The following is an 11,882-nucleotide window of genomic DNA, read 5'->3' on the forward strand; positions in this document are numbered from 1 at the left end:
ATGATGATAATCTTTAAGGATTCATAAGAACGAAAGAACATAAGAAAATAAGGGAAACTACAAGGAGTCATTAGGCCTTTACACGGTAGTCCCTATAAGCATTCATATACCCAGCAATTAAAATTTACTGCCAAATTTAGCGCCGTATGTAATGTGAACAGTACCGTTTTTAGGTGGAACAGTCTAGCTTTTTGCAAGGCATCTCCTACTTATATATATGGTAAAATGTCTGGCCTTTTTTTTTTTCATTTGTTTGTCCTTTTTTCGTGACCTTCCCACCCATCTTTTTATATTTTGGGCATTAGTTAAAATACATGGCAAGTCAGAAAATATAGTGCATTCCAGTCTGGGCGTCTTCTTTCTTGCGATTTTCAAAATGAATTACGTTACGTAAATATAAGGGCCGAGACGCACATTTTCCCTGACTCTCTACATGTCTGTCCATTCATATTTAGCTCGCGCTCGCGCCCCGCCCCAGTCTTTCACCAGCTCTGAGAGGGGTCAGTCCAGATTACTGTTTGCGGCCTTGTGACCTCGTCATTACAACTATTATTTGTTGTCAAGATGCCCAAACGAAAGTGTAAATTCACTGCAGAGATGCAGAACAAACTCCCGTGCTTCAAAAAAGGCAGGGATGAGTGGGAAGCCGAGTGTTTGGTGTGTAAACCAGGAACATTTGTCGCACTGGCACATAAAGGCATTAATGACTTACAGTCACATGTGAGCTCTGAGAAACATAAGAGAGCAGTGCAAGAAGAGGGTTCATCAATGAAGATGACACATTATTTTATTATCAGCCATATGCAAAGGTAAATAAGTTGAGTTTCTTTTAATTAATTTACATGTTTTCCAGTATCATATCAGGACCATAATCAGGTGTTAGTGAAGGTGTCCTGAATTTTGGTAGTTCATATATGGCAACCCTAAACAAAGCACTGTAACCTCTTCCTAAATTATTCTTTGACTAGCCTACACATGGCAGTCCCTGTATGCCTTCGTATATACCCAACACTAACACTTAGAAGACCGATAAGGCAGGATAAACAAAGCAATTTCTATGTACGAGTACTCTCTTCCTAACGTAATTTTTCCCTCTCAGAGATGAAGTGGAGTCCCTGGCACGAGAGATGAGGATGCGCCTGTACCGTACGTCAGTCAAGGAGGACCTCAACGTGGAGCAGGTCTTCAACTTCCTGGTGGAGCGATATCTGGCCATCATCAGTCACCCCGACGACGTATACAGCCCCAAGACCGTCGGCGAGAGTGAGTCCATCGAGAGGGAGGCGAAGGGAGTTCAGTAGGGTGTCTTGCGGGGAGGTGGTGGGAGGAGGGTTCAAGCTAGGTAGAGAGACGGCTGGGCGGTGAATGAAATCAGATTCTATACAGACATGGAAAAGGTAGGGCCAGTAGGGTGTCTTGTGGAGAAGTGGCAGGAGGAGGGTTGAAGGGAGGTAGACGGTAGAGCAGTGAATGTAGTCAAACTGTATACAGATATGCAGTAGTGTTACTGTAAGGTAGTGTGTCGATACAACCACTGTGTCTAGCTGTTTGGAGATATAGAGAACGCATTTTTTTTCTTAATAGTGTTCAACTTTAGATATACTAAATTCAGAGATATATTAAATTTCATATAAGTCTACGGGAAGTGCATATATCGTTCCGATATATTTTCAGGAAATTAATATCTTCTTATTTCAGACATCTTCGGGAACCCTGCCAAGTTGAAGAAGGGAGACACAATTACTCTCAGCGGAAAGAAGAAGTCCAGTAAGAAACAGTTAATTAAAAATGCCTGTAAAGTGATATAGAGTCTTAAATATTAGATGGAGTCACCCTATATTGGTAAGGTATACACTGTTCTGACAGCCATGTGGAGCCATTATGACTCAATAGGCTGTTATTTAAGGGCACACTGGGAGCTGGGCAAGGCCGGGCTCCCTGCTTTGTTCCACTCGCTGACTGAGGCTGGGCATGGGTTCATCTTATATGCACTTTATATTAAGATGTGAATGATGTATGTGTGCATATACGTGTGAGTGTATGTGGCAAACGCATGTGGCAAAGTCTCTGCAGAGTGATATATTGAATGCACAACATAGTCTTGCTTCCATAGTGAGGCGATGTTTTATATTGATGACATGAAACTTCCCTGTACAACATGCTGCTCTTCTGTACACTGAGCAGCAGCCTCATGGGATGTGTGAGCACTGTCTTGGGTCCATTACTGGGGAGTAGAGAGTCACGCAGTGTAATGTATGTGAGGGACTCATTCTTCATCACGCTGCCATATTTATCTCATGATTCTTTGGTATATTATTGCTTTGTTGAGAAAATATCCAGCCTTGGAACTGAGCTAAACTAAAAATGTGAATTACTGCTGCTGAACTATAATTTTACCCTAATATGTATTCAGGGTTTGCACATAGAATAATTGCTTCAATAATATCAAGCCAATGATTTTCTAATAATGTGTACATATTTACTCGTATGTTTAGAGTGTTCCTTCACAATATGTGTAGGAAAATCATATGTAAGTATATTTGTAACACACATGTATGCATTATATTGTGGGATGTGTTGTGAATCAATGGTGAAGGCAGCACTTACTTCTGTTACGTGTTCATCCAGGGAATGACTATCATGTAAATTGTTTCCTTTAAGTTGTGATGGTGAGTTTCAGCAGGTGAAGAACTGTCAGCTGGAAGCTCCTCCATTCCATGTGCCACAAATATATGATTTGTATCCATTAAGATCCTGATCAGTTTCACTGTGGAATCCTGGGTGCAGCAGCAGCCATTGGGTGCTGGTGACTTGCTGCCAGAAATGGAACAGGAAAGTTTGAGGATGTAAAGAAGATGCAGAGTAATGTTTTGTATGATTATGACCTTTAAGGAGCTCACATTAGCCTGTGATTTAATGTTTGAGTCACAATTATTACTATTTCAGAATTATCAGGAATTTACTGTTATCTTACATCTGTTAAGAAACAGTCACTGGTAATGAGAATATTCAATGCTTTTACTAAAACTTCAAAAAGTATCTTAATTTTCCTTATGTGGAACCCACCACTATCATGTATATTAGTGATATTTTGTGAGCTCACAGCTATCCTGTAAATAAGTCAAAATAGTTAGTCATTAACTCATAAGCAACTTCAGCTTAAGGTTTTACTAATGTCCTTGTAATTAAATGAATTGTCAGTAGTATGTATAAATTAGTGGAAGCTGTCTGAAAATGCTTGTGCCTTCCCTTGCTGTGGCAGTTTTTGTAATCACAAATTCAGTCATATAGACTGAAGTAGTTTAGTGTTTATGGAAGATTTATGGACTAATGAACTGTGGCTCTGAGCATGTCGGAGTTGTTGGATCACATCACAGACGCAACACACTGTCCACTCAGAACTGTCCATTATTGCCCATTGAGGATCATAACTCTCCAAGTGTTGATTCAAGGCTCAGGTACACGAATGAAGCAAGTAGAAACATTTTCATATGGAGCTTGTTGTCTCATGACCATAGCTATGTTTTCATGCTTGTGGGAGTATGTAAGTACTTTAGTTCCTTCACATGGTCTAAGTAAATATTAAGCTTGCCAAGGAACTGGGATGGAGAGCTACATGGTTGGAAGTGACCACATTACAGTTTTTGATGTAGTTATTTGATATTTAGATTAATTCCATCCATGCATTTGCATTCATGTAATGATCACCAAACAAAATTTAGTAATAAGAAGTAAAAAATGTTTCAGGCATCACGTATTCTGCTGTTCTCAAGTGTGTCCATCACGCACTGTCAGAGATAGCTTACAAAAAATATATGTATTTTTTGTAAGAGTTTGTTATCTTGAATTTCTAACATATGTAGTGCTGTGTCAGTGAAATGCTAATTTATGAACAGCTGATCCTCACTGCACAGGTCTGTTTGGTTCCTGCATCATCGCACACAACAGACTGGTGCACAGCAAAATCCATCTTGACTTTTAATTTGCAGTGGGATTATCTTCCAAGAAATACATTGTAAATCAAAATAATGTTAGTTGAATCATTATAGCTCAGGTAAAGACAGTTTGTGCAATCTCAAATTCATGTAATGTTGGACAGACCTCTGGATCTTGTTCCATTCATTAACTTTCAAATTTTGAGTTTGGTGAAGTCATTTTCATGGAAGCTCAGCTGAATATATGCAGTGGCTGTTTTGAGTCCACTTGATTCAATTCAAAAGTTAATGTTTACAAAATTTTAACCTAGTTCCTGGATATTTATTTTCAATATATCATAAGTAAGCACTTTTCATGGATCAGCTGGGTGATGTGTGGTTATTCTGCACGATGAGGTGATACCCATATTTTTTCCACAAACATATCTAAAAGCCTTATTGTTAATGTATGCATGCAGTTTTCACCATGTATATATTACCTAGATCCTTGACAGAGATCTCTCTGTTATAATACAAGGAGATGGATGGGAGAAATGAAGGTGTCTCTTACTTGAGACAGCAACCTGCACTGGATTCATGGGACCAACAGAGAGTGACATCTGGGCAGCTGCAGGAAAATCTATGATGTTTTATATCCTTTGTCAATAGGAAAAGACCATGACACAAGCCACTCACCAGAAGTATTATGAATGAAAAATGATAAGGAACTTTCCTCCTCAGTAAAGTTGTTTGCATGCCTTTTATGATTAGACTTAGGCAACATTTTGCACAAGGAAAAATGCTTCTGAAAAAATATATTTGTTTTAGTGGCTTTAACATCTAGAAGCAAACAATAGCTACAGGTGTCTTTCAACTAGTATTTTTGTGAGCAACTGTCCAAAACTCATGTAAAATAGTAGACACAGGACTATTAGAAAGCTTGCATAGGTCCAGGTATCCAAATCTGAGAAGTGCTAGTCCTCCCATGAAGAACACAGCCTTACTTAGATTGAGTAATTAAAGAGTGTACATCTTGTTGTCCATGGGAAGGTGTTGCATGGCTGCACTGTGAACATACTGACTTTTTAACATATGAGTACAATGCTAGACTTTTTGTAGATCTATTTGTTGTACAAGTTATATATATAAAATAATTGCTAATATTTTTACCAGGTCATGCTGTACTGTACATAGGCTGTGTTAGTAATATCATCATGCACCAAGTACTACAAGCCACACAGTGAAGTCTGTCAACACAAATACAATACAACATGTACCTGTAAATAGGACCAAGATGACACACACTATATGTAACATCTGTTCAAAAAGCTTTCGTGTAGTTTGAAATGACCTATGTGAGTATGAATCAAGCAAGTATTCAGGCTTTGTTATACCTTTATATTCCTTAATATTCATGCACTTAGAATTTATAAAGAATTATGTAGACTATTAAATTTGAATTATATGGAGATGAATATCTGAGGATGGAAAATGCTCACAGCCATGGTACAGTACTTTTCTGCTGTAATCTTTGTTGTAAATCTTTCTCTGTTAATGTTTCCAATGTCCTATCTCTCTCTTGGTCTTCTCTCAAAGGATAGTCAAGGCAGAAGAGTCCGCCTTTTCATGAGTTGGCATTCCCTCATTGCATGTTCTGTTTTGAGTCTCACCTGTCATCTCTTTCCCTCCAGTACTCATCCACTCTATTTGCCAGTTTAACTGGTGGGTGGCCTTCCTCTCACATTTTACCCCCTCACTTCCACTCATGCACTCTCCTCACAATCTCATTCATTCTTACCACATCTTACCCATCCATCCACTCTACAATCTATTCCTTCTACTGTTTGACTCATGCCAAGGTTCTGACATGAATCCACATTGCTGTCTCTGTTTCACCTCAGCACCCCTCATGCTCCTCCCATATAACCTTACTCCATGTATTCCATATATGCAGGTTTTGTGCTGCATTCCATGTCCACATCTCTGATGCTTATGTCAGATCTGGAAGGATTATATTGTTTCTTATACCCATCTTATTTTACATGCATTCCTACTAATTCAAGTGTAAAAACTAAGAGGGGTATCATACCTGAATGGTTGTTCTTGAAATAAGTATGAGTGTGAGCCACAATCATGACTGGAAACACAATTTTGTAGGTGAACTATAGTAAGTTGTAAGCTGATATGCATGCACTGACAAACACACTACAATATTTTTAAGCAACTGCAACATGAGATTGTTGTATTTGCACATGACAAATAGATTGCATCTCATCACATGTAGAAAGAAATACCCAGCTATTCAATTATTTAACTCATAACTATGAATGCTGCACAGTTGGTGCATAACCCTTGCAGTGCCTGTGGCTGATGCATCCCTGACTGAGGGTATCTTCAGCTCATCTTCATGCTGCTTGTGGAAGGTGGTCAGGGAAACTGTGTGTATGGAGATTTGTGATTTTTGTTCTACTCTAAAAGCTTTTCTCAGTGAGTGATTGAGGCACCCAATAGGTTGTATTATGATATGTAGATTTTTCTCATGATATGTAATGCTGCAAGTAGTCATCAGACCAGTGAGAGAATAAGTTGCTACAGTGAACAAAGCAATGAATACTACTGATGGAAATCTTAGAATTGATAAAGTGTAGTAGTGTGCCATACTTTTATAGAAATTCTGATATTTTCTTTGATCAAAGGCCAATCATATTCCATAGGGAAAGGAATGAAGCTATATTCCAAGTCTATAATTCTGAGATTTTGTTTTTGTCTTGAAAATACCTATGAAGTAAAACAATGTAGAGGAGGTTGATACATTTGTACCCCTCATTCTTCTGATGCTCTTTACAACAATGAACAAGTGTTGTGGGCTCTCTTGGGGTAGTCACATAGTGCTTTCCTCAGTCTTGTTCAGAGTTTGTCAAGGAAAGCTGAAAACTGCATTGGGACATTTGCATCCATGGATGGTTGGTGCTTGGCTGGAGAACCTCTTCATGGTGGAAGTTCATAAGTGACACCAACTTTGTGATGTATTCTATAGGATAGCATTTCTACAGTGCCCTGTGGAAGACAAACTGATATGTATTCCTGCCTATATAACTGTACATATTGTATTTTCTGTATATTATTCATTACTATCACTATATTAATGTTTCAATAAAATGTGTGTAAAGCTATAACTTTTTCATGAATTATCATTTAAAGTAGTATCTGTCTGGGAGGGAGAACAGTCTGGAGGGAGAACACTCCATGGCTGGCCTCACAGAATACAACCAACATGTTCCCTGCTTTTCATGGAAAGGAATTCAAAGGCACATTATTGAAGGAGCTAGGAACTCATCTTGCTCCTCTGTATTTATATTCCTCCACTAAGGCATGGTGTTGTCTTGGCATCCTCTCTGTAAGGGGATTGTTAGCCTAGTATGCCTATAAATAAATTCAAAGTAACTCTCCTGTCCTGTGCAGATGAGTAGTCAGTAAGGGAGCTGCATCATCACAGACTGCCATGCCTTAGGCAAGATGTTAAAAATTTGCTAGAAAATTAGTATTTAATTTTCAAGCTTATTTTTCCTCTATTGTTTTTTTTTTTTGTGTGTGTGTGTTAAGTTTTCTTATATAACTTTATTATATATTGCAGAAGTAGGTCATTGGACAGTCAGGCTGTTAAAGAAGTTATAAAAAGTGATGATATTTATTAAATTTTCTAGCCTCTTTTTTCGCTGATTAAGAATTCTTTTTTTTTTTTTATATCGTGATTTTATATTTTTAGTAGGTCCTGTTTGGCTCCACGCGTCTTAATGGAGCACCTGCGTCAGTGTGAGGTGCCTCACCCAACACGTGCCTGCCGCCCCTCGTCTCTTGAATCCACCTGCCCAGTGTACACCTTGCTCCATTATATATTCACCATTTTTCTTGTCAGAACGTAAAGCAAGAGGTATCAGAGCAGCGTGGGCCAGGACAGAGGCTGAGGGCGTGGGAGGCTGCGTGACTCCTGAGGGCTGGGCATCTCCGTTTGACGTCATGCAGGTGAGGCATGCGAGGGACAGCTCGGGGTGTCCTGAAATAACCAGGAGACGAGCTTAGGAATACAATGGTCTTTACTGCAGCACTGCACACACACACACACACACACACACACTGTTAAATACGGAATTGAATGAATGAAGGGGAACAAATGAGTGGATAGTGGACACACACACACACACACACACGCACACACACACAAGAAGAGCAACGTTTCAAGTAGAATTCTTTCATCATATCAAACAATAATAACAAGACCAGCGTGACATACCAAAGCAGATTAAATGACGCTGTTATACTGTGATACATTTTTTCCACATACCTTCGCCATTCCAGGACACGCCTACTGAGTTCACGGGAAAAGTAATTAGTATGAATAGAAATCAGAGTGGCTTTTCCTTTTTTTTTCTTTTTTTTTTTTTTTTTGTGACCGTGGCGTCAGTCATTATGATCTGTATGTATTCTTAATGTGAAGAGTCGGAAGCTGGTCCAGTCCAAGCTCTCTTAATTGACAACGCTGAAAATCTGTGTGTAAGTAGATTAGTAAGTCCAGCAGAGAGGCAGACGCGCGCTGTGATTGATTTGCAATATATATTTGTTCTCTTTTTAACTGGAGGCGTTTGAGGGCTGTGACAAATGTACTGATAAAGTATTAGGTAGGTACGTGTAGTAGTGTTTTGTTCATTAGAATTGTGTGTGTGTGTGTGTGTGTGTGTGTGTGTGTGTGTGTTACGTAATCTCTCTCTCTCTCTCTCTCTCTCTCTCTCTCTCTCAGATAGTCATGCACGTACTGATGTCGTAGTTTTATCCCTAATGCCATTTCGTTGGATTTCTCTTTAGCAGATGTGCATTTTTACGCCTTGTTTATTGATGAAATGCAAGCACTAATTATAATTTTTACCTTCGGCTTGATTAATTTCTTGATGTCGGAAAAAAAAAAAAGGAAGAAGCGAAAGCAAAACTGTGTTGCAAGTTTTTAATGAACGTCAGTAATTGCTAGGGAACTCAGGAACTTGATATTTACATGCGTTATTTGTTCCCTGTTATTTTTTTTTCTATCTTGATATCTTTGCTTTAATGCGAGTCAGAGAGAGAGAGAGAGAGAGAGAGAGAGAGAGAGAGAGAGAGAGAGAGAGAAGGGTGGGGGGGGCCGGGAAAAAAAAAATTGACAAGGTGAATTAATGGTTCATGTTCTTGTTAGCAGCACAGTTGGTGGTTTTCCGTGCTTGGCCTATTCATTGTAATTACATGTTTGTGCCATTGAAGCTAGAGAGAGAGAGAGAGAGAGAGAGAGAGAGAGAGAGAGAGAGAGAGAAGGGGGAGGAGGAAGGAAGGCTGGCTGCAAATAGGGAGGAGAGCATTGTTACGAGAGACACACTCATTCGATCATTATCTCCCTTTAATTGGAATGCCTGCTGGTCTCTGATACGTCTCTCATTTCTACATGGGCTTTAAAAATTCATGCTGACATTCAGTCTGTTGATTAATAATAAAGTTCTCTGCGAAATACAGTAGCTTTATCCTTGTTACAGGCATCTCCCGTATTCCCTACTGTTCCTTCCGTCATTCTTACTACCCAGGCAATTTACTTTCGTCGACAGTCTTATGTTATTTTATCTCTTTCTATTGTAAACTTGCATGGCTGAGAACAGTACTGATAGTGACAGATTGGCTAGGTATGTGTGTTTTATTATCAATCCAGATGCAATTTCGTCACCAACCTTACGATGCTTGTCTCTTTTTTATTATGAACGATATCATGACATTGGCTTGTTTTCTCCAAGGACTCGCTTGTTTCCTTGGTATCTCCCGTGCTTATAATATATTGCCCGCTCTTGTGATAGAAAACGTGATCACAGCTTCACCTTACTGCTGGTTCCTGGTGACGTCACGCCAAGCCCCGCGCCTGCAGCAGTGTCTGTCTTTTGAAAGGCTCGTCTAAAGGCAGCGACTGAGTTGGTATTTAAAAAAAAAAAGAGCTCCGAGGTGGTAATCTTCCGGCTGCAAGGGGATGGCTCGGCTGGCCTTTTTCAGACGCAGGTGGATAAAATTTCTTCAAAGGATTCATTGAACCTGAGGGAAGCGAAGGAAGTTTTGAGTCTGGAACCAATCGGTCCTCGTTTAAGCTCAAGATCTCAATATTTTGATGGGGATTTCTTTACAGGCTCTATTTGAGGGTTAGTTTTTGCCGCTCACACGTAGCTGATGGTGGGAGATCTGGGAGGAAAATATGACTTCAAGGAAGGTACGAAATAATGAATGAAGGGTTTTAATATCAAATAGACCGATTAAGTAGAATGGCTTGAGGGAAGAAGAAGAGGGAGAGGAGGAAGGGACGATTGGGTGGATGAATATATGTAGGAAGGGATAATGAGATTGACAAGGAAAGAAAAGTGATGTACTATATGAGAGAATACAGAGAGAACATATAATGATACTGGAAGGAAAAAGGGAATGAGGCAAGAATGAAAATAGAATGATAGGCACATGACAAGTGAAGGAAGGAGAGATGGTATGGTAGAGAGGAGCGATCAAGGGAGGAGGAAGGTAGGGAGGAATGGGTGGCAATGGTCTGGGAGAGGAGGAAAATGAGGGCACTGTAAGGAAATCTATGCATTCACTCGACTGTTGTACTTCCGTTTGCTCACTTATGATTTACATTACTCGGTCTCATCCGGCGCCAATTGGTGAGCCGGTGTTTCGAATGGCTCACGGCTCACTGCTTCGAACTCGAGACTGAGGGCCAATTTCACAGTCGCTTCCTGTTGTGATCGTTGCCAATGAGTGGTGATGTCCGCCACCAGCAACAAATCCGATTTCACAAACGTTTTTCGCGGCGTTGTTTGTTTTGATCCTTACCAGAAATTTGAACCTTTGGTAAACGCTGGCTTGGGAGCTGTTGGGCCTCCTTATCTATTGGGCCTGGAGCTTATCAATGCATTTATTTCTTGCAAATATCACAAGTTCTTATCTTCTTGTACTTGTTTTATTTCCTGAATTGTATATTATAATTATTTAACAATACAACAATATTCTGTAGGCTATAATAGTAATATGATAAAATTTAAGAATTTGGATGGCGGCGTAAATTCACTTCACTAGCTGATAAAAACTTCACTGTCACCCTCTTACTTCATCTACTATGTCTCCTTGGCTAAAAACTAACAATCCTCACATATGCATAGAGTGTATGGAATTTGTCATCTAAGAGAAATAGAAAATATTGAAATAACATTATTGAATAATATTGAAATAACATGGAGATGTTGGTAATGCCAGTTACCAGGTTGGTAAGGCTCTTGCTTGGGAACGTTAATAAGCAATTTTGAAATTGGCCTTGAGGCATCTAGCACACTGGATAGCTTGGCATGTTTGGACTCTGCAATTGAGACGGAGTGAAATTTTGTCTAATATGACTCAAAGAAAGTTTATAAATTATATTTTGATTACATATCCAAGTTAAGACACATGACTGAGCGAAATGAGACATAATTACTCAGGGAAGCCAGGCGTAATGTTGGCAGTCCTGGTAACAACCAGAATGGGTCGTGGTATGAGGGGAGGCTGCTGTTCGGATCACTAGCGGGCAGAGACTTGAGCATAGGATGGAGCTGTTCCTGCCCGCGACTCACGCGATCCCACCACCCGCTGCCCGCAAGGCCTGTACAATGGAAACATCGTTATGGGTGATATACATAGTTTATTTGTAACGAGTGAACATAACAGAACAAGCAAGAGGACGTAACGCATCGAGTTGAACCCTGAATACCGGTGAGTACGTGTGTGACGTAAGCAAGTTAATGTCAGCCACCTATTTGTTCCTTGTGCCTTGGCTGCTCGACCTGACGACGCGCACACGTGGCTGAGGTGCGCGTTGCTTCCCAGGTAATTGCAGCGATGTAACTGGCAAGTTTGATATCTACATGCTGCTTGTTATACGCATATTGA

At 39.8% G+C, this 11,882-nt stretch overlaps 1 protein-coding gene and 1 long non-coding RNA gene across 2 annotated transcripts in view; one reads left to right on the plus strand and one right to left on the minus strand.

Annotated features, from left to right (window-relative positions):
- Nucleotides 1-7,087, plus strand: part of LOC135103140 (ras-related protein Rab-23-like) — an 81,413-nt gene extending 74,326 nt beyond the window's left edge. The window contains exons 6-7 of the mRNA XM_064009205.1: nt 1,100-1,263; nt 1,699-7,087. Of these exons, the coding sequence (XP_063865275.1) occupies nt 1,100-1,263; nt 1,699-1,808 (274 nt within the window). The 3' untranslated portion in view covers nt 1,809-7,087. The remainder of the gene's footprint in view (nt 1-1,099; nt 1,264-1,698) is intronic.
- On the minus strand, nt 3,355-11,655 carry LOC135103141 (uncharacterized). Its single transcript, XR_010269932.1, has 2 exons — nt 11,431-11,655; nt 3,355-7,968 (listed from the first exon to the last, which is right to left on the minus strand). It is a non-coding gene; the product is annotated as an uncharacterized LOC135103141 (long non-coding RNA).
- Between the last annotated feature and the right edge of the window lie 227 nt (nt 11,656-11,882).

This window comes from Scylla paramamosain, chromosome 8, assembly GCF_035594125.1.
Source record: "Scylla paramamosain isolate STU-SP2022 chromosome 8, ASM3559412v1, whole genome shotgun sequence".
Classification (NCBI taxonomy): domain Eukaryota; kingdom Metazoa; phylum Arthropoda; class Malacostraca; order Decapoda; family Portunidae; genus Scylla; species Scylla paramamosain.